Source organism: Cydia amplana, chromosome 4, assembly GCF_948474715.1.
Source record: "Cydia amplana chromosome 4, ilCydAmpl1.1, whole genome shotgun sequence".
Classification (NCBI taxonomy): Eukaryota; Metazoa; Arthropoda; class Insecta; order Lepidoptera; family Tortricidae; genus Cydia; species Cydia amplana.
In genome coordinates, this window is record NC_086072.1 from 5,665,700 (window position 1) to 5,688,843 (window position 23,144).

Below are 23,144 nucleotides of genomic sequence, written 5' to 3' on the forward strand. Positions count from 1 at the left end.
CATAAAAAAGCGGCCAAGTGCGAGTCGGACTCGCCCATGAAGGGTTCCGTATTTAGGCAATTTATGACGTATAAAAAAAACTACTTACTAGATCTCGTTCAAACCAATTTTCGGTGGAAGTTTACATGGTAATGTACATCATATATTTTTTTTAGTTTTATCATTTTGTTATTTTAGAAGTTACGGGGGGGGGGGGGACACACATTTTACCACTTTGGAAGTGTCTCTCGCGCAAACTATTCAGTTTAGATAAAAATGATATTAGAAACCTCAATATCATTTTTGAAGACCTATCCATAGATACCCCACACGTATGGGTTTGATGAAAAAAAAATTTTTGAGTTTCAGTTCGAAGTATGGGGAACCCCAAAAAAATTTTTTTTTCTATTTTTGTGTGAAAATCTTAATGCGATTTACAGAATACATCTACTTACCAAGTTTCAACAGTATAGTTCTTATAGTTTCGGAGAAAAGTGGCTGTGACATACGGACGGACAGACAGACGGACAGACAGACAGACAGACAGACAGACAGACAGACAGACAGACATGACGAATCTATAAGGGTTCCGTTTTTTGCCATTTGGCTACGGAACCCTAAAAATCCCATTTTTGAAAAAAAAGTGTAGGGGACAACTTTAAAAAAAAAACGCCCAGATACAAGATCTCGTTTAACTCCTAACTAATGATGTCAGTCAAATAATACTTATAAAATAATAATTAAGATTTAATTGTAGTATTTTGGCAGTCTGAGATATGGTTTATATGCTACGAATTTGGCATCATAAAATTAAAAATATTAAAGTATCTATGGCAGTAAGAAGAGTTTTTTAAATTGAGATAACTATGGCAACTGTGGATCACTTTATATATTCGAGTATATTATTAAAATGTTACAATTTGCAAATGACAGATTTTTGTAATATGGTTACGATATGTATTTTTGTAAGTTGGTATAAGTAGGTACACTACAAAATTGGTGGTCGGATGTGTTTCATAAAACTTACAATGCCTGAAAAAATATTTATATTACTTACCAAAGAGATATTGTCCTTTTAATTTAGTGACCTAGTTACATCCATTGCCATCTTTAGAAATTCACACAGTTCCTAATTAATTGTATTCCATTTTAATTTAAATCTTTTTCATCATTAAAAACGGATGTACCTAATAAGTATTCATATAAAAGATACATTAAATCACGAAATAAATATATTCATCGTCAGAGTCAGTCTAAAAGTTATGCCTGCTTTGAAACATTATAACCAGTATTAACGTCATTATATTCTTAAAACGTTAGATGTTCCCTTCAAGTGGTAGGCCGTCAGCCGCCCACGACGCCCGATTACCCACGTCAATTAAATTTGAAATTTGATTAATTGAAATAAAATCAAAATTCCAACAACTCAAAAAGAACAGGTTGTCACAGTACCCCACTGCAGATTTAACTTAGATGGACTCTAACTATTATAGGTACTTATATGACTTTACTCGGCGCCTTATTGCGGCGGTTCCTTGGAGGATATAATCAAACGGAGACGCCATGTCTGTAATTTTCTGTACAAAACAGTCTGCCGATTTTTGCGGGGGAGGGGAACGTCAAATGTATGCGTAACGTAAAAATAGCCATGTCAGATAAACGTCAGTCCATACATTGTGTATGACCGTTGGCCGCCTATTTTCGACAGAGGGGAAAGCCTGTTAATGGCTACTCCGTTTAGTTGTATCCTCCAAGGGCGGTTCCTTTTATAATTACACTGTATTCGAATTTGATTTTAATAGTAAGTAACTTTTATCCAAAAATCTTTCTTATGGTATTAAATAGGTACTTAACAACTACGTAACAAAACAATTTTCGAACAATTTTGTTGTTATTTCCATTCTATCGATGATAGTTGGACTTTTTTCTCCTATTAGGATAGAAAGAGCTCGTGATTCTGAGTAGAAATAACATTAAAAAAATCCCAAATTTGAAAAAAAGTGTAGGGGACAACTTAAAAAAAAACGCCCATCTTTCAACAGTCACTGCCTAGAGGTTAGTTATACAAATGTAAATATAGATTGTAAGGGAGAAGAGATGAAAAGGCAATCAATAAAAATTGAAATTGATTATACTAGTTGTTTCATTAATCATTAGCCACCTTATGAGACCCAGATTTTGAAACCCGGCAAACCAGAGTGAAATATAACATAGTCTATGGTAATAATAACAGTATAATACTGTGCAAAAAAATTGTAAAACTTATTCGATTCAAAAATGTATTGAAAATGTTAGTCCACTTGCCTTAATTCCAATAGTAGGTAGACTGAGGCAGTCGCGCCGCCCTTCTTCGCTACACCAGCCGGGCTAGCACATGATTGGCGCGACAATATCTCGCGGCGAGATAGACTACCTGTCTTTTTCTATGTTAATGAAAGAGGGACGGGTAGTCTATCTCGCCGCGAGATACTGTCGCGCCAATCATGTGCTAGCCCGGCTGGTGTAGCGAAGAAGGGCGGCGCGACTGCCTCAGTCTACCTACTATTGGAATTAAGGCAAGTGGACTAACATTTTCAATACATTTTTGAATCGAATAAGTTTTACAATTTTTTTGCACAGTATTATACTGTTATTATTACCATAGACTATGTTATATTTCACTCTGGTTTGCCGGGTTTCAAAATCTGGGTCTCATAAGGTGGCTAATGATTAATGAAACAACTAGTATAATCAATTTCAATTTTTATTGATTGCCTTTTCATCTCTTCTCCCTTACAATCTATATTTACATTTGTATAACTAACCTCTAGGCAGTGACTGTTGAAAGATGGGCGTTTTTTTTTAAGTTGTCCCCTACACTTTTTTTCAAATTTGGGATTTTTTTAATGTTATTTCTACTCAGAATCACGAGCTCTTTCTATCCTAATAGGAGAAAAAAAGTGTCCCAAAATTTCCATACATTTTTCGATCTTTCTATTCCGCGACCGCCATACAAAGACTATGTAAAATGGTGACGGAATGGAAATGAAAACCTTAGGACACTTTTTTCTCCTATTAGGATAGAAAGAGCTCTTGATTCTGAGTAGAAATAACATAAAAAAGCGGCCAAGTGCGAGTCGGACTCGCCCATGAAGGGTTCCGTATTTAGGCAATTTATGACGTATAAAAAAAACTACTTACTAGATCTCGTTCAAACCAATTTTCGGTGGAAGTTTACATGGTAATGTACATCATATATTTTTTTTAGTTTTATCATTTTGTTATTTTAGAAGTTACGGGGGGGGGGGGGGACACACATTTTACCACTTTGGAAGTGTCTCTCGCGCAAACTATTCAGTTTAGATAAAAATGATATTAGAAACCTCAATATCATTTTTGAAGACCTATCCATAGATACCCCACACGTATGGGTTTGATGAAAAAAAAATTTTTGAGTTTCAGTTCGAAGTATGGGGAACCCCAAAAAAATTTTTTTTTCTATTTTTGTGTGAAAATCTTAATGCGATTTACAGAATACATCTACTTACCAAGTTTCAACAGTATAGTTCTTATAGTTTCGGAGAAAAGTGGCTGTGACATACGGACGGACAGACAGACGGACAGACAGACAGACAGACAGACAGACAGACAGACAGACAGACATGACGAATCTATAAGGGTTCCGTTTTTTGCCATTTGGCTACGGAACCCTAAAAATCCCATTTTTGAAAAAAAAGTGTAGGGGACAACTTTAAAAAAAAAACGCCCAGATACAAGATCTCGTTTAACTCCTAACTAATGATGTCAGTCAAATAATACTTATAAAATAATAATTAAGATTTAATTGTAGTATTTTGGCAGTCTGAGATATGGTTTATATGCTACGAATTTGGCATCATAAAATTAAAAATATTAAAGTATCTATGGCAGTAAGAAGAGTTTTTTAAATTGAGATAACTATGGCAACTGTGGATCACTTTATATATTCGAGTATATTATTAAAATGTTACAATTTGCAAATGACAGATTTTTGTAATATGGTTACGATATGTATTTTTGTAAGTTGGTATAAGTAGGTACACTACAAAATTGGTGGTCGGATGTGTTTCATAAAACTTACAATGCCTGAAAAAATATTTATATTACTTACCAAAGAGATATTGTCCTTTTAATTTAGTGACCTAGTTACATCCATTGCCATCTTTAGAAATTCACACAGTTCCTAATTAATTGTATTCCATTTTAATTTAAATCTTTTTCATCATTAAAAACGGATGTACCTAATAAGTATTCATATAAAAGATACATTAAATCACGAAATAAATATATTCATCGTCAGAGTCAGTCTAAAAGTTATGCCTGCTTTGAAACATTATAACCAGTATTAACGTCATTATATTCTTAAAACGTTAGATGTTCCCTTCAAGTGGTAGGCCGTCAGCCGCCCACGACGCCCGATTACCCACGTCAATTAAATTTGAAATTTGATTAATTGAAATAAAATCAAAATTCCAACAACTCAAAAAGAACAGGTTGTCACAGTACCCCACTGCAGATTTAACTTAGATGGACTCTAACTATTATAGGTACTTATATGACTTTACTCGGCGCCTTATTGCGGCGGTTCCTTGGAGGATATAATCAAACGGAGACGCCATGTCTGTAATTTTCTGTACAAAACAGTCTGCCGATTTTTGCGGGGGAGGGGAACGTCAAATGTATGCGTAACGTAAAAATAGCCATGTCAGATAAACGTCAGTCCATACATTGTGTATGACCGTTGGCCGCCTATTTTCGACAGAGGGGAAAGCCTGTTAATGGCTACTCCGTTTAGTTGTATCCTCCAAGGGCGGTTCCTTTTATAATTACACTGTATTCGAATTTGATTTTAATAGTAAGTAACTTTTATCCAAAAATCTTTCTTATGGTATTAAATAGGTACTTAACAACTACGTAACAAAACAATTTTCGAACAATTTTGTTGTTATTTCCATTCTATCGATGATAGTTTGAGTCCCGACTTAATTTTTAATTCCAAATAGGCCTTGATTTTTGTAATAAAATTTACAAAACTCATAGAAATATTTACAGTCCTTATTAAGACTTATCTTTATATCTATCTAGGTAACATTCTATAATTCTGATTATTTTCGCTTACAGCAGTCTTTATTGTCATTTATGTTAAACGTGTATCGTAAAATCTCTCCTTTCTTGCTCTTGGCGTTGTTGATACCTGAAAACAAATAATTTGTCAATAGTCAATAGTCAAAATATACTTTATTCATGTAGGCCTAGCAACAAGCACTTATGAATCGTAACATACTTATAAATTATCTTAAGCTAATTATCAGAGCAATTTATTGATGTTATTATTCCATAAGAATATTGGATTATTATACAAATCAAATTAAACACAAATTAAATTAAATTAAGAATTTCACAAAAGGATCGTCAAACATGAAAAAAAACTGTATAAAAAACACTAGTCTAGAATGTTTCTAGAATAAAATCTAAATGTCAAATAAATAAATAAAAAACACAAAAGAAGTATGTCCATCGGAATATCAATTTCCTCATCATTAATCAATCATACCTAAAAAAAAAAATCATTTCGAATAACAATTAATCCCAAGTTGTTAAATCATTCATGTAGTCTTGTGTGGTATAATACGCTTTAGAAATAAGTTTACGCTTTACATAATTCTTAAATTTATTAATAGATAATTCAGTAATATGGTTTGGAAGTTTGTTATAAAATCTCACACAATTTGTTTTTAATTTCTACGCCATCTCGCGTTTATGGTAGGAACTGCGAAGGTTGCGGCAAGACTAGAAGGATATAGGACTGGGTGAGTTTTCTCTCACAAGACTCACAATATCTCGGTGTGCTCTGTGTCAGGAATAGGCGCTAGATGTCGTAGCTGCAGTGATTTGACTAAGGGCCTTACACTTACACACCCATAATTTGATTATAATTTGTAGCTTATTAGGTAGGTGATATATTTATAGGTACATATTTAATGGTATACATTTAATTAATAATCGTTAACTTAATAATAGCGGAGGAGGTAGAGCGCCAATATCAATTGAATAATCGAGTGTATACTATCAATACCTACTGTCCGAGCACATGCACTTGCATGCCGCAATAGGGATGATGACACATGTTGAATTTTATAACAAAATCTAGTAAAATAGATAGCAAACGAGCAATTTATCACAATAATGTGGATATTAAAATAAAATATTGAAAAATTACAAAAATACAAGACCTGAAAGTTTCTAATTTTTATTTATTTTTTAACTTCCAAAAACGATAAAAGTAAGGGTACCATTCGATTCCTTACATTTCATCCAAAAAAATACTGTATAGCAACTATGTATATACATAAACGCAATATTTCACCGACAAAAACGCAATTTTCTTGTTTTGTCCATACTACAAGATGGGCTCCCAGAGACCTTGACGTCACGTTTCCTTGCCGTTTTGTATAGGGCGTTTCGCGAGTGAAGTGCGACTGTCGGCCTTTGACTACAATTTCTGACTTTTGTGTTACTTTAATGCAATGGGTCCCATATAGACATTTGATCCTAAAAACAAACCCGATCGATTGATACCATAAATGAAAATTAGTCATGTAGCCTGTTATAAAACTAAATAAGTTGGCGGTTTAGTAATAGTGTGAACGGGCCCTTACACACCTGGTAGCTTGCGGCGCGTGGTGTCGGCGCGGGCGCCGGCGCGCCTTGTCGTGCGCCCGCGCCGACAGCGAGCGCGCGTCGCCCGTCGACGCCGACTCCGCCGACGAGTCCGTCACGGCGCGGAACACCTCCTCCGCTACTGGAATATAGACGTTCTACTGTTTTGAGAACGTATACATAATTTGGTTTTAAAAGCGAGGGTTAAGGAACATTCAAAATAAATAAATAAATCATGTCTTATTATGTTCTTTATTGACTATCTGTATAACAGTGGTGTAGTGTCTTCTAATACATTTTGACCAGGCACAATGAAAGATCATTATACGAAAATTCAGCACTCGCATGTTACAATATATGGCATGTTATGATGTGCCTCTTAAAGTAGTTAAAGTGATCAGTTTTACTACTCTACTTGAAACTCAAATATTGCTAATAGCATTTGCCCATCTACCCAATTACATTTTGAAAATAAATGTAGATTGTAGGTATGCATTCCTGGTAGCTAATAAAATCAACGTACCTTTTGGCGTAGTTTGTGGTATGCGGTACGAGCCAGATGTGCACTCGGCGCAGGGCGAACCGCTAGAATCGGAGTCCGACTCTGACCGCCGCACCAGCAGCGTCATGGCTCGCGATAATGTGTACTCGTCTAAAACAAAAATAAATCTTAAAAATATACTGAATAAGGTAGGTAGGTATGTTACCTTAGTAAAGTTATAGACATAGTATATCTGGACGTGAACGTATTAGTACACAACCTCTAAATGGTTATTAAAATGCAGAGAGGTTTGGTTATTTTTTTGGAGTGAGATATCTAGAGAAAACCGTCGTAGGCTCAAAGGGCGTAAGGGACAAAATGGCGAAAATGAATTATGAACGCAGTTACACTTTGTAACTGCGTTCATAACTCATTTTCGCCATTTTGTCCCTTACGCCCTTTGAGCCTACGGTAATCGGTATATTTCTGTTGTCAATAAATGGGATTCGAATAGTTGTTTACCCACCTGCGTTAGTGAGCGAGCGCTGTTTGGTCGGCGGCGGCGCGGCGGCGAGCGGCGCGGGCTCGGCGCGGCCGAACGTGCGCAGCGTCGCGCCCGTCGCCGCGCCGCCGCGCGCCGCCGTCGTCGCGCCTCCGGACATGCTGAACGTTGCGTATGGGCTGATCTCGTACATTTCTGTAACCGTGCAAGCGTTGTTTGTCAATTTTGAAATCCGGACGTAGGTAGAGGTACATACTTATCAACACATAGGTACACGGATATTAGAGGAAAGTTGCAGATATATTTTCTGGGGCCTCTACAAACATGTAAGTAAATGGTTTATACCGGATCTTAAGGCTTTGAAATTGATTTGATTTGATTATAAAATGATTTGATTCTATTGACTTACCTACTTGATGATTCCAAAATAAATAATCGGGTTTTAACCGTCGTTTGCGTAGAGCGTGTTCATATCGTCGTGTTTTCGCATGGAAATGTAATGATTATTTCATTGATTTTCTTCAGACAGTCGGAGCTCATGTTCAAACTGAACTAATTTTTATCTGGCATTTTAATGATATTGTTTAAAGTTAAGACGATTATCGCTATGTTCCAGACGCTCCAGTGTATTATTTTGTGGCTTATTTTTATTAGTTGAAATGTCGATCGAGTGGTACCTTGCTGTTCTTTCGATGGTGGCGGCTGCTTGCCGGGCGACGAGGTATAAACCTGCTGGCAGTTCCGGCGGTTGTCTCGAGGTTCTATAGCTTTGTCCTCCGCTTCACCTGGTTCGTAGCCTTTACGTAAACAGGACGCAGGTTCGCTGAAACCAAATATAATATTTAAATTGCACGCCGACGTACCAAGTGAGGCTTCTGTCCAGTTATTGGCATGTTCGATTTTGATGAGGTAACCCATCTCAAAACAACTGACTACCTCCTACCTGGTTCTTCACTACTACCCCACCCTGTTGTACCTAAACTAACACACCTAATTAGGCTTCGCAAGGCAGAATACGGCTGGTGCCACATTTTCTTGAAATTTAGTGCAATTATTTATGCCTCTTCTTGTCCACGCTACGAGTAGAACAACAGCGCGGTGAGCAAAGTACAGCCCAGGCCGCGTAGCCAACATGCCAAACGCTTACGCTCCGTAGCGATCAACACGCAACTGGCACTGTCGCACTAATATGGAAGAGTGATAGAGAGACACAAAGCGTTTCGTTGTCGAAGCGATAGCGATTGTCACTTTGGCTAGGCCGGCTGGCCGGCTAACTAATGTGTGTTCGCCACCGTCGCTGCCCGGCGGGAAGTGTCCAAGTACTGGCATACGCTACGATTACCTTCGCCTCCACGCCAGTACAGTCAGCAACAACAGCGCGGTGAGCAAAGCACAACCCGTGCCAGCCATGACTAATGTGGTGTGTTCGCCGCCGCCGCTGCCCGGCGGGAAGTGTCCAAGTACTGGCATACGCTACGATTACCTTCGCCTCCACGCCAGTACAGCCGCAACAACAGCGCGGTGAGCAAAGCACAACCCGTGCCCGCCATGACTAATGTGGTGTGTTCGCCGCCGCCGCTGCCCGGCGGGAAGTGTCCAAGTACTGGCATACGGTACGATTACCTTCGCCGCCACGCCAGTACAGCCAGTAACAACAGCGCGGTGAGCAAAGCACAACCCGTGCCAGCCATGACTAATGTGGTGTGTTCGCCGCCGCCGCTGCCTGGCGGGAAGTGTGCTGGTGCCGGGATGCGCTCTGCAATTTTATAATTATGAAAGTAGTTACTAGGTGTATACTGTACCTAAAGGTAGTTATTAGTGACCTGCAAATGTAGACGCAGCCGAAGTTTTAAAAAGAAACACACACGTAACGACAAAAAGAGCTTATGTAAACTGGTATTATAAGCAGGTACCTAAGTCTTATGACGCTTTCTAGTAGGTACATATCTCAATCTTATCTTGAAATCATTGAACATTACACACATCAGCACTCACCTCCCTCCTCAGTAAGCGTAGAAAAATAATACGTCCCAACTGTAGTCCCAGCGGAACTAGTGGCCACCACTTTCAGATGATACCACGTAGCTGGATTCAGGTCGCACCACACCAGCGGTTCAGCGGGGACCGCGGAACCCGACCGCCACGCTGACTCGTCGAACCCTCGTATTGAGACTTGCAGTAGGCTCAGCGGGCAACCGTTGCTGTCCCATGTTAGGAGGTTGAGCCGGACGCAGGTGCTGTTGGTGGTGATGAGATCCTTTTCTGCTGCCGCTTTTGAAACTGGAAAGAGTAATTTTAAATGCGATGAAGGTAGTCTTCACATCTATAGTAAATTTTACTAATATTATAAAGCATAAAAATATATCCGTGACGTGGTAAACCGTTGAACAGACGACCAGCACATGACATGATTTGGCGAGATTATTGAACCACTGTGCATGCGTACTTCGCCCGGCATCGGCAGCCGCGTTACGGCCTAGCCGTCTTCGTTCACAATCTTCATTCACAAAGGAGAGAAGAAATGTGAATACTCACGTCCACCCTTAGTCGAGACGACGAGCTCATCGCTAGGCTCACTAGGCCCGGCGGCGTTGTGCGCGCGCAGACGCACCCGGTAAGCGGCGCCGCACGCCAGCCGCTCGAGCGTGTACGTGCGTACTTCGCCCGGCAGCCGCGTCACAGCCCAGCCTGCTTCGTTCGCGCGCGTCCACTCCAGCGTGTAGCCTGTGGAATGTAATGTGCCAGTTTAAATGCGCCGTTCTTATCTGCGTAGCAAATTTTTCTGTTGTTTGTCAGAACAGTCAGAACACGTACAGGAGGCGGAGGAAGATTTTCTATGCTCACAAGCGATGCTTCCGGCTACATACGTAAAGGAGGACAGGAAGTTAGCGGGTATGACCTGCTGGATGTTACGGTAGGGGTATCTACGGCACCTTACGAGTTCCGCATCAAACTTTTGTGTTTGTCAGCAATTAGGTACTTACTATGTACTGGACTAGGAGGTGCGTCCCAAGCCAATGACAATCGCGCTGGCGCAGCACCGGCCAGCCGGATCGATGGGCGAGGTACAGGACTCAACGCTCGAACCTCCCACGTCACGCGCTCCTCGCCCCAAGGGTTGCTCACTGTACACGTGTAGTTGTCAGCCAAGCTACGATCCAGTTCTGAAATAATAGTTGGCTGAATGAACACTTATTAACAAAAAAATAAATAGGTCAAAAATAAACTAGACAGTTTGGTAAGTAGTCAATCATCCCCTATTAGGTGTTGCGGACGTAAAATGCATTGTGAGTCGTGACAATTTCGTTGATAAGTAGTCAAGTTGAGATTTTAAAATCGCTTTTCCAAAGCAAAGGCGCGGAAGAAACACTAAAAAGCTGTTGAACTTAAAGATAAAAGATTACATCGATCGATCACAAAACGTGTTCGGACATGTACAGACAACAACAGCAAGAAACTCAGGCATTTGAACTTACTCTGTATAACGATGATTTGGTCCTTAACAACGATCCTGGGATCTATAGCGAGAGGTGGCGCTGGCCGCGTCCGTGACCAAACGCGCAACGGCGTTGGTGAGCCTGCAGCGGCACACCGTAGTCGAACGCGTGACCCTTCCGCTGCCACGATGCGACGGCCGAACGAGAGGATCTTTGCTGGAGCTGGAAAGTACAATGAAGTGCGGTTAGTACATAAAGTGATACAAAGAACAAGAGTCATATTCGTCAGGTTACACCGCCAATTTCCCACTAACCTCTTGGTGTAGGTTTTCTGGCGACGATGGCGCTCATCTCGCCCTCTCCAGAGGCAGTGGCGGCGGTCACCCAGAACTCGTACAGCGTGTGCTCTTGCAGTCCACGTATTTCGGCGAAAAACTCCTCTTCCTCGTCTTTGTGAATCACCATGAGATGATTATGCGGACTGACCCTGGAATTAAGCATTCAAACTCTCATATTATTAATAATAAGTACTTAACTGCTAATTATGATAGAAAAATTAATAATAGCTAACGATACATTTTCTGGTGGATTCTATGCATAATTTACCCGGATCAACCTGTTTAGCTCTGCTGCTGCATGTATAGACGGAGTTGATATGAGATGTACGGTAGCTAGCTGACGACGATCGTGCCCTCTCAGTTTGCAAACGCTTTTTTGATTACATCCTCGAACCTACCTTCGTGTTCTGGCGCATATTTCACCAACTTTGACACCTGACGCATCTGATAGCGTCAATATGTTTACTTGTTGGATCAGCAATGTACGGTGAATTGTTAATATTTCAGGTGACAATTGTCACAGTGGTGAAATAAGTGCCTGCTGTTGACGATTTAATGGTCGTCCCGCTGCGCAGTTAGCAGACAGCTCGACAAAATTCGTGCTCTTCAAGTTTGCAAACACCTTGGTAAACATAATTCTATTGAGTTAATCCTCGGACCTACCGCTGCGGCCGGCTGTAGACGGTGTAGTGCTTGATTCGGCCGTTCCGCTGCGCAGGCGGCAGCCAGCTGACAATGATCGTGCTCTCTGAGTTTGCCAATGCCTTGATGTCTGCTGGCGCACCTGGAACTGGTGGTAATTATGTTGAGTAAAAATCCATATCGTTGCTGTGGTTCGCTTAACCTTCAGAACGATAAACATTTATTTACTGCAAAACAATTTTTGTCGTCATAAACTGTTCTCTAGAAAAACCGAGAACATGTATTGTTCTATATTTTGTTCAGTATACTCGTATTAATACAAAGATGTAAAAAGCATTAACTATATGCTATCGGTCAGTAAAAGTGGCTCGCAGCACAGGTAAAAACTGCTTAACAGCCTCTTGCTCGCTAAATCTTCACCTTCCTTGATGCGATTACTGTAATCATACTAACTGTCTTCATGTGTGGTACAAGTGATTGGCGATGAAGGCGGGCCGGGCCCGGCGGCGGTGCGAGCTCGAAGCACGAGCGAGTAGTTGGCTGCCCGGCGTAGCGACTGCAGTACCGCTTCGGTACCACCTGCCCGCCGCGTCTCTACCTGTCCTGATGGGTCGTCTACTGCCTATAACAAAATGTCAGGTCAGATTACAATTTGAAACAATTATTTACTCCGTAAGTCACTACAAAGTTTTCTAACCTCGTATACAACTTCATAGCCGAGCAGCACTCCTCCCCGCAGTGCGGGTGGAGGGGGCTCCCACCACACACGCAGGGACTGTGCTGACAAAGCCTCGCATCGCACACGCTGCGGCGCTGCCTCGGGCACTATGAGTAAAAATCCGTCAACCATATATGTATTATGGAATATATTTCAATTAATTAATCACATAATTGACATAATGGAGCCTAGGTGCGTTCGTGTAAACATAAGCAACCTTCCAATTGTTGATGATGGTTTGCTGGAATGGTGCAATATTTGTTACAGAACTATGATGTAGTAGTGAACATAACCAGGCTGCAGGTAATTTTATTCATTCATTCTTACCTCCTTCCAATGTAGTAGCTGTGAGCGGCGCGCTCGCCGGCCCCGCGCCTACAGCATTAAATGCTCTAACGCGAACATCATAATGCGCGTGCGTTCGCAGCGGAGCCAGCGTGGCGCTAGTGGCGCCCCAGCCCGAAGCAGTCAGCGCCCGCGTCGCGTTGTCGCTGGCGCCCGCCTCGCGCCACGTTACTACGTAGCCCAGGAGCTGCCCGTTCCATGAGTCCTGAGGCGGTGCCTAAGGGTAACAGAATATGGCTATTAATTTTTAAAAGGGAACATTGTTAAAATCATCAAAGCTCATGCAACTTTTCTGCGGTACATACCTCCCATTTTATTAGTAACTCTCCTGGGGCCGTAGCCTGAACGTTGACATTATGAGGTGGTTCTGACGGGGCTTCTTCTTTAGTCTGCACTATAACTGACTCAGAGTAATCGCTATCACCAATAGCGTTTACTGCAGCGAGTCGCAACGCATACGCAGTTGCAGGTCGAAGACCTTCTACACGGTACTCCAACATAGTTTCTGCGTTTGGGTCTGAAGATTCTTGCCTAAAACAATGATAATTGTATTAAAAAAGTAGCTTGTCGGCATCGAAGAACTTCTTGTGATGTCCATAAACAAACTTACTTTTCGTAAACTCTGTCTGCCGGCACCTCTCTGGTAGGCGCATCGGTCCAGTCATTACTGTCAGGTCTGTGCCGGTCACCGACGACTCTGTATTGCAGGCGGTATACTCGGACCCGCGCGTTGCCGTCGTACCCTCGTCGCCAGGCGATAGTAGCGCCACGTGTGTCGGAACGCGCCACGAATAGCCCCCGGGGAGCTTCGGGGAATTCTGTGAAAAATACCTTACAGTTTTACGTCTGATTACATATCGCATGCTAATTGTGCATGTTGTAAATCAAGACTCGACTCGACTCTCGACTCGATGATAGAGGTATTTGGTGAATTTTACCCCCATTCAAAATTATATACCTACCTAAACCAATTCATATTTTTTTCAATAAAAACTGATTATATTAGAGATCGATAAGGAGGTTACATTACATATTTAATTAATCATTAGGTAATGTACCTTGAACCGCCAGGTAGATGAGCAGTTCATCTCTCCCGTAAGCGTTTTCAGCGCGACAGCGGTACACGCCCGAATCATGTCGCTCGGCGTGAGCGATGTTCAGTTGAGAACTGACACCACTGTCTGAGCGTTTCTCGGAGACAGACACTCTGAAACATAAATACGGTTTTCAAATTACTAGTCAACTATATTGCATTGCTTACACACACCATTTTTTTTAAATATTACCTGTATGTGGTCAAGTCTACACGTTTCATATTGTGTGTCCACTGCAATGCGAGCGGTGGATCACCTCGCGCTTCGCACACCAGTGTTGCTTGCCCCGTGCGCTTGACTGTCATGTTTCTTGATGAAAACTCAAAGTGTGCTGGCTCTGTAGATGTATAGCAAACACAATTATGGGGTAACCATTCAACATCAGGATCAGATAATATGTATATTCAGTAGGTACGTATATTACAGCTTTTTTAAAAACGAGAGCCTCTAAAACAGACACATGTAAAAGTAAATTTGACTATGTTAGACAAAATACATAACTAAAAACATTAAGAGACATAATTCTGTTGTTTGTTAACAAATTGTTAAAGTATGGACATAAGCAGCAGAACGTTAAAATTAAATACTTATGCTTTAAAAAGTAGCGATATTTCTGGTAATTTTACCGTTGACAGAGACAGTGATGATCTTAGATAGTCCTCTACCGATGCCGTTTTCGGCGCGGCACATGTATTGCCCCTCGTGATGATGCGCCGCCGGAGATATTGACAACGAACCGTTTGACAGGATTGAGAACTGCAGATCCAAGTTCGATACCTGCCTGAAGTCGTTTACACCGGAACCTGATAAAAGATACCGACAAGTTTGATTAATAAATTGCGTACCTATACGCCATGACAATAATATGTAGGTTTAAGTTATTAAAACAACATCTTACCATGACCTTTGAGCCAAATGATTCTAGGTTCTGGGTAGCCCTTAGTGGCGCAGTGCGCCAATATTTGAGTGCCAAGAAGAGCGGAAACATCTTGAGGCTCGTACACCCAAGACGGCGCCACTGTAATAACAAAGAACTCATATAAAAATACCTCTTCCAACACCTCTTATTTTTTAATGTTCATTGGCTTCTAAATATACATATCTAGGAGGATTCGCAAGAAGTTACCAACAATACAAACCTTTGACAGCAAGTCTCGCAGTGTGGTTCACTTCGGCAGCAGAGTTGGTAGCAACACATGTATATTCGCCGCTATGTTTTGAAGTCACGTGTGAGAAGATTAGGAAGCTGAACTCATCAAGTGACTTTTCTTGCACCTGAAACGTAAAATTGCATTGATGAAGACGGATCTATTTATACTTTCCCTATATTTTGGAACTTCTGATTTATCAATTTTCTATGGCATCCAAACACGTGTGTACCTAATCGACACATGATTTGCTGACCTGAAGATTTGAAGGGATATGCTGTCCATCTTTCAACCACGAGAAGTATACCGGTTTATCACCAGACGTAATGCCACACAGCACTTGAATTGAGCTACCTTCTACGAGGTCGGGAGGAAATGTAAATCCCGAAATCTTCGGAGGATCTGAAAATAAGCATTATTTTTTTAGATAACTGACGTTCTTTTAGTCTACTCTGATTGAATGGAAATCTTGAGTTGTTAATAGAATTCACGGTTGGCTTTTTTAACTTACTTCTTACAAAAATCTGTATATCTTTCTGCGCGTACTGTCCCGAAGGTGCTGTGACCCGGCAAGAGTAAACACCTGCATCTGCGGGTTCTGCCGGCCACAGCAATAGCTCGCCTCCCATCCCTGAGAGAGCACGCCCACCGTTGGGGCTCAAGTCCATACCACCGCGCTGCCAGACTATCTCACTGGAAAAATAGAGATAAGTCAACATTTTTGGTATTTTAAGTGTATGTTGATGTCCCCAGACATCAGTCCCCTGATCAATTAGGTCTCAATTTGGCATAATTTATAAGGTAAGAATATTTCTGTACTGCTTTATTTTATGTTTTATTGTTCTTCTATGAATATAAGTACACAATGCTCGTGCGAAATAGGTAAGTTCAGCGCTAGTATAGAAAAAAGGGACGAATTTAGGAAAATACCTAGACCAATTTACTAACCTGATCGAGAAGTCTGTAAATATAACATATAGGTAAGGGGTAACTGAAGAACAAACGACTAAAAAGGTAAAAGGAAATAAAATGAAACTTATAAGTTTACTAAGCAAATGCACCTCCATCAACCTGATTGGAAATCCAGAGTAGGGGCAGTAGACTGTAGTATTCACCCCAGCGACAACGCGCACCGGGCCCACGCTGCGAATTGACGGGTGACCTGGAAACCAACCGGAGGTCTACATTAAACATTGAATTCTATTATCAATTAAATAGTCGTAAAATATATAATTCTAGAGAAACGGCGCAGTATGGGAAAACTTCTGATAAGTCTTCTACTGGCATTTCCAAAATTAAATATTTTGCAAATCGACGAATCTATTTTTACCCTGCAGTTATTAAGGTAAGATATAGTTTGTTTCATAATCATAAGAGCTAGCGTGGGATTAGTAAGTAGGTCCTGCACGGTTAAAATTTACTATGTAACGTTAGCGTCTTGACGCTCCTTGAATGATCAATTTTGTCATAAAATACACTAAGAATAATCTTAAAACTAAATAAATTATATTAGGTAAAACTAAAATATAAGTGCCTAACTAAATAAATAATTCTATAGTAATCATGGTATAATAATATAATCCGCCTGGTACTCTCTTCCGAGATTCGCGAATGACCTAACTGTCACTTGCCTACGTCATCATGCTGTTTACAAGTTCTCAAACTTTAAAATGTGGGAGAATTTTAACCAACGGTCAAAATTATTTTAACGGCATTAATTTTAAGTTATTCATGTAGAACCATAGTAAAATAAAACAAATCTATACTACACTTTTCACTCCTACTCTTACAGTTCCGAATAGAGCAGCCAACCATTTTCGTAACAAAACATTAATTACCAAGCTTACGACGTGAAAAGTTTGGAAAACACTGCGACTGCTGACACTGAGCGAGAAGGAAATAACAATTAACACGCGTTCGACAAGGATGACGGTCAGGGACAAAATGGCGGATTGTCAAATGTGACAGCGCTATCCTGTGTTGCCAGTAGTGTAAACAGAATTACCCGAACGTCTGAAATTTCTTTGGTGAATCGGAAGATATTGCTAACGAATAATTAAAAATGACGTGTAATTGTAAAATTTAAGATAAAATACATATAAATGAAAATTATAAAGAAATATTTTAACTTATTAACCATAGATATAATGTACCCATGTAACATGTTATGTTGAAATAAAGTGGCAATGTTATTGTGACGTAGGCAAGTGACACTCTGGGAAGAGAAGACCATGTTTTATTAGACCATGATAGTAATATTTGCTCGTGTGGTGATGTAGGCGCTTATCCAGCGCGAAACACGTATGTGACGTGTGTATCGTCATCGCGGGGCGCGAGGGGTGTCCGTGCATGGAGCTCGCCCATTTGGACTTCCGCGGCGGCGCGATGTGTTCGCTCCAGCGAAATTATTAATAATGGGCTCATGCAACCTTTCCAAAATGTACCGTCGGAAAATTAATTAATTGCATCAGAAACTATCATGTTCTAAATTTATTTTGTGCGTTAGTGTTTTCCCCCGCTCGGGTGAGTATTGCAAAACTATATTTTATAGCTACTATGTGCTAATTATATCATTAGATAGTTATTTCTTCCTAATAAGGTGTGTGCCTAGCCTAATTTGTAGTTAAGATCCTTTTATTACGCTTCGCCGCTGTAATTCTGTACAATTGGTTTCCTTTGTTCCTTGTAACGTAATGAATTTCTACCCTCTTGCCTAAAAAGTGAAATCATGATTTGCAATTTCCAAATAAATGTGTAGATTAAATACAACTAGAGTATAACTTAATTGCTATAGTTTAACATTATTGTTTTTCAATATAAATTCCACTTTATATGTTTTGAATTTAATAGTTTTCACTGCATAAGTACTTACTCCATAGTAATGAGTTGATTTTGTATGTTTCTACCACATCACTGATCACTATTTAATGCTTTGAGCTTGCCTTCCTGCTTTCTGCACTTTCATCTTGCGCTTTTCCTTCACGCGGCGAAATGTTGCAGGCAGTAACGCAAAATCGGACATTTTACTAAATGTCCAATAATGATAAATTCCAGGGGTCCTACCACCTACACTACCAACACTGGCTCCGGAGTCCACCTGCTGCCCTGCTGACCCGTGAAGACCTCAAGGCCGTGACGTCACCACCACTTACATGCGCAACCACCACAGCACCAAGCGCACAGCAGGGAAGTGGCACTCGCTCTTAAGTGCGTGCAAGTGAATACGGGCTCGCTTTCAATTGTATAAAGAACCACCTCTGAGATCTACTAATCTACCTACCCTCAACTTTAGATATTTTTACAAAATCGTTTTCTTTGTTTTTAATATAGTTTTTTTTTATTATGTACTAGTTGTTTTACTGCCTAGAACACTAAACAACAGCTAAACTGTCACATTGGCGCCCAATAATAGGTTTCGAGCCGTATTCACTTGTGCTTGCTGTAGTATTATCTAGTAATCTTTGGTGTTGGTTGTTTCTTTTAGCTATAAGTCTTTCCTAGTGATCATCAAAATTGTGCTTATACACGTTAATGATTTTTGCAACTTACTAGTTTCGAATTATTCTTCTTCTACCGACATTTTGCTGATCATTGTTAACTAGCTAGTTTTTAAGTGATTTCTACTACTTTCTGCTTCTTTCTATTTCTGTGTTCTTCTGAAAATAATTTTCTGCTATTATTCTTAATTGTAATTTGTATATTGCAACACGCACCTACGGGCTAAACATGTCTTACCAAATTAAATATCTCTCATTGCAAAAGGCAGAGTTAGAGTACGAAGTTGGTGTCAGGGGTGATTGGCACATAAAAGACTTAAAACTTACTAACTATAGGTCATAGAGCCTTAAATTGATTTGTTCTAGTTCTATGGGTAAATATTTCTATTAAAAAAAACGACTGTGTCGGTCTCATTCTAGTATCACGCGATTCACGCGTTCCTATTAAAAGTATAATTTTTTTTTTATACGAATACACTAAGGGTACAGTGTTGAAACCTCTACCAGGTTCATTACTATAATCTCTTGGTATTAAAAGAAATACAGTATCTACCTACTGATTTTCTTGTACTATTAAATATATACATTTTTTAACTAACTGAGGGTACAGTGTTGAAACATCTACCAGGTTCATTACTATAATCTCTTGGTATTAAAAGAAATACAGTATCTACCTACTGATTTTCTTGTACTATTAAATATATATATATTTTTTAACTAAGAATTAATACTCCAAATAGGACCGCAAATATATAAAAGATTGAGACCGCTAAATATTTTAACATCTATCGTTGGCTATCAGCGAGTAAAAGTTAAAAAATTACAATTACTCTGTATGAAAGAGGCTGGAAGCATACTCTAATATGCAACGGCGTTCTAAAAGACGAAGAATGACAGATTGGTACAAATGTGTGAAGAATGTGGCAAATTAGTGCTCAGGGCGGGTAGCTAATGAGTCAGTATAGCGATAGAGGATTTCACCTAGGTAAAACCCTTCCCAATTAAGGGGGGTATGTAACGTTAGCGTCTTGACGCTCCTTGAATGATCAATTTTGTCATAAAATACACTAAGAATAATCTTAAAACTAAATAAATTATATTAGGTAAAACTAAAATATAAGTGCCTAACTAAATAATTCTATAGTAATATTTGCTCGTGTGGTGATGTAGGCGCTTATCCAGCGCGAAACACGTATGTGACGTGTGTATCGTCATCGCGGGGCGCGAGGGGTGTCCGTGCATGGAGCTCGCCCATTTGGACTTCCGCGGCGGCGCGATGTGTTCGCTCCAGCTAAATTTTTAATAATGGGCTCATGCAACCTTTCCAAAATGTACCGTCGGAAAATTAATTAATTGCATCAGAAACTATCATGTTCTAAATTTATTTTGTGCGTTAGTGTTTTCCCCCGCTCGGGTGAGTGTTGCAAAATTATATTTTATAGCTACTATGTGCTAATTATATCATTAGATAGTTATTTCTTCCTAATAAGGTGTGTGCCTAGCCTAATTTGTAGTTAAGATCCTTTTATTACGCTTCGCCGCTGTAATTCTGTACAATTGGTTTCCTTTGTTCCTTGTAACGTAATGAATTTCTTGTAATGAGTTTCTCGTAATGAATCTTGCCTAAAAAGTGAAATCATGATTTGCAATTTCCAAATAAATGTGTAGATTAAATACAACTAGAGTATAACTTAATTGCTATAGTTTAACATTATTGTTTTTCAATATAAATTCCACTTTATATGTTTTGAATTTAATAGTTTTCACTGCATAAGTACTTACTCCATAGTAATGAGTTGATTTTGTATGTTTCTACTACATCACTGATCACTATTTAATGCTTTGAGCTTGCCTTCCTGCTTTCTGCACTTTCATCTTGTGCTTTTCCTTAACGCGGCGAAATGTTGCAGGCAGTAACGCAAAATCGGACATTTTACTAAATGTCCAATAATGATAAATTCCAGGGGTCCTACCACCTACACTACCAACACTGGCTCCGGAGTCCACCTGCTGCCCTGCTGACCCGTGAAGACCTCAAGGCCGTGACGTCACCACCACTTACATGCGCAACCACCACAGCACCAAGCGCACAGCAGGGAAGTGGCACTCGCTCTTAAGTGCGTGCAAGTGAATACGGGCTCGCTTTCAATTGTATAAAGAACCACCTCTGAGATCTACTAATCTACCAACCCTCAACTTTAGATATTTTTACAAAATCGTTTTCTTTGTTTTTAATATAGTTTTTTTTATTATGTACTAGTTGTTTTACTGCCTAGAACACTAAACAACAGCTAAACTGTCACAACTAAGATATAAAATCGGTGTCAGCTTTCGTTACTCTACCCATACGACAAAAGATATCAGAAAATTATAAAATGCTGAAATAATTACCCAATTGGTTTCTAAAAAACACATATACCTACTTGCTGCCACGAACCTTGCTATTGGTTCAATGCGAAGGAAAATGAAACCGGCGAAACGTGATAGTGAGGGTGTTAAGTGAAATGACCTTTTTTTGCTTGATTAAAGCATGAAACTTGGCACAGTTGTTCCTTATATCAAAATAAGCCGATTAAGATCGGTAGCCCGAGGGAGCCCCCGCTTAAGCCCGAGAGGGGGGGGGGGGGTCAAGTAGCGCCCCGCCCGGCTTCATTCTAAAAATTCTAACAGGCCCCGTTTAGCTAATAGGTCATATTTGGTATCAATTTCGGATAAATAAATAACGTAGAATTCATTTCTGGTATAAAAAATTGCAATTTGTTGAAAAAAATAATAAAAAAACACAAAAAATCTAATTTTTCAAGTGTAATTTTTGTTTTTTATTTATTGTCAAAATTAAACTGCTTGGTTTTTCTACATACAAAAAATATATCAATAAAGCCTATTTAATGCAGATTTTAAAAACATAACTTTTACTAACCTTTATTAAAAGGAAATTGCATAAAAAAAACTTATATCGTCTCGCGCCGGTGAATATCTTTTTACCGACATCGGCATCGATATAGACAACATCCGAAGTGCACACTCTGGAGACCGATTAAATGTATTGTTTATTGTTGTAGATTCTATTATAAAGATAGAAAAGCGTACAATTTTTTTTAATGTGTCGTTCAGTGAAAAAGGGACCTTAAAAAAATTATCACAGCCAGCCTCGTGTTTGTATAGAAGCATACTCGTATTTAGTTAGTGCCAACCACTCCATGGACTCCATGGTCCCTGTTCTCAATTAATAAGAAGTAAACTGTAAGTATTCTTTAATATACTTGCTTATTACATTATACCACACTTTAATTTTGCGTCTTGTGTATTAATACAGTTCCTTCCCCCGACACATGAATGGGTACATTTCGTCATTCACGTATATATGTCAGTTTCAACCATATTCTGGCCACAGCAGGGTTGTCAGAACAGTTTGGAAACAGTCGTCTGCTCCTTGCTTTCATTCCCAAGAAGATGGACTGAGCAAGTTTAAAGAGGAACTAAAGTCTGACCCCAAACATATAATCCTATCCTGATAAGGCTGCTTCTATTTCAGTAGTCGATTCATGTAAATAATTATTTCGGGCATTTTTTCATTATTTAGCAACGGCTTTATCTGTAAGTATCACTTTACTTTGCTTACAAGGTTATTTCACCTATCATCATATAAAGGTATAATAAAGTTTTGGCGAATGCTATTTATTTACTGCTATTGCTCCATCCTGTAGGAGCTTGAATCCTTGTATCGGCCAGGCTAAAAAGGGTCCATGCTTAGATCTCACTTTTATACACCTTATATTAAATGGGGAACCCGGGTTCAAATTCTAGAAGGCATTTATTTGTCTGTTTATCGTGAATACTTGTTCCTGAATTACCTATGGATGTTTTGAGTGTATGTATCAAATATATATGATATATATCATGTAGTACCCACATCACAAGTCTTATTGAGCTTACAGTATTACAAGGTCGATCGAGAGAATGCTTGGAATACGAGTACGACTCCTGGTTTTTCAGGGCCCGATAGAAATAAATTAGAGTTTAATTTACCATGACGGTAAGCTTCACTTATAACCACTGATCTTTTAGTGAAACTCATTTCTTTACCACTAGGTAAATCATTTTGAGACACTGTGTTGACAAAACTTCGAAGAGTTAAAAGTCCTTATTTATGCCATCGCGAAATTGTGTAGAGAAACATGTCACAAGTAATGTTCCTCGTGAGATTCCGAATACTCCAAGAACCATGAAAAGTCCGATTCATTTAATATGATGGCCCTAGTTGCAGATGCTGTAAAACAGTCAT

General features: G+C 39.6%; 2 protein-coding genes and 1 long non-coding RNA gene across 3 annotated transcripts in view; 1 reads left to right on the forward strand and 2 right to left on the reverse strand.

Moving 5' to 3' along the window:
- Positions 1–65: 65 nt before the first annotated feature.
- Positions 66–3,392, forward strand: LOC134647580 (uncharacterized). The gene is made up of 2 exons (XR_010096835.1): positions 66–341; positions 3,128–3,392. It is a non-coding gene; the product is annotated as an uncharacterized LOC134647580 (long non-coding RNA).
- A 1,552-nt stretch (positions 3,393–4,944) lies between these two features.
- On the reverse strand, positions 4,945–9,110 carry LOC134647497 (uncharacterized). Its single transcript, XM_063501848.1, has 6 exons — positions 8,983–9,110; positions 8,318–8,463; positions 7,665–7,835; positions 7,181–7,309; positions 6,661–6,799; positions 4,945–5,191 (listed from the first exon to the last, which is right to left on the reverse strand). Exons 1-6 carry the CDS (start codon positions 9,108–9,110, stop codon positions 5,140–5,142), a joined length of 765 nt encoding a protein of 254 aa, XP_063357918.1. The 3' UTR covers positions 4,945–5,139.
- A 149-nt stretch (positions 9,111–9,259) lies between these two features.
- The window catches only part of LOC134647498 (cell adhesion molecule Dscam2-like), a 62,096-nt gene continuing 48,211 nt past the window's right edge, over positions 9,260–23,144 (reverse strand). The window contains exons 8-27 of the mRNA XM_063501849.1: positions 16,434–16,524; positions 15,874–16,055; positions 15,619–15,764; positions 15,354–15,489; positions 15,113–15,232; positions 14,841–15,017; positions 14,407–14,551; positions 14,179–14,327; positions 13,731–13,938; positions 13,426–13,651; positions 13,103–13,337; positions 12,755–12,882; positions 12,511–12,679; positions 12,079–12,205; positions 11,392–11,564; positions 11,117–11,299; positions 10,625–10,804; positions 10,176–10,364; positions 9,636–9,920; positions 9,260–9,396 (exon numbers count right to left, since the gene is read on the reverse strand). Of these exons, the coding sequence (XP_063357919.1) occupies positions 9,260–9,396; positions 9,636–9,920; positions 10,176–10,364; positions 10,625–10,804; positions 11,117–11,299; positions 11,392–11,564; positions 12,079–12,205; positions 12,511–12,679; positions 12,755–12,882; positions 13,103–13,337; positions 13,426–13,651; positions 13,731–13,938; positions 14,179–14,327; positions 14,407–14,551; positions 14,841–15,017; positions 15,113–15,232; positions 15,354–15,489; positions 15,619–15,764; positions 15,874–16,055; positions 16,434–16,524 (3,386 nt within the window). The remainder of the gene's footprint in view (positions 9,397–9,635; positions 9,921–10,175; positions 10,365–10,624; positions 10,805–11,116; positions 11,300–11,391; positions 11,565–12,078; positions 12,206–12,510; positions 12,680–12,754; positions 12,883–13,102; positions 13,338–13,425; positions 13,652–13,730; positions 13,939–14,178; positions 14,328–14,406; positions 14,552–14,840; positions 15,018–15,112; positions 15,233–15,353; positions 15,490–15,618; positions 15,765–15,873; positions 16,056–16,433; positions 16,525–23,144) is intronic.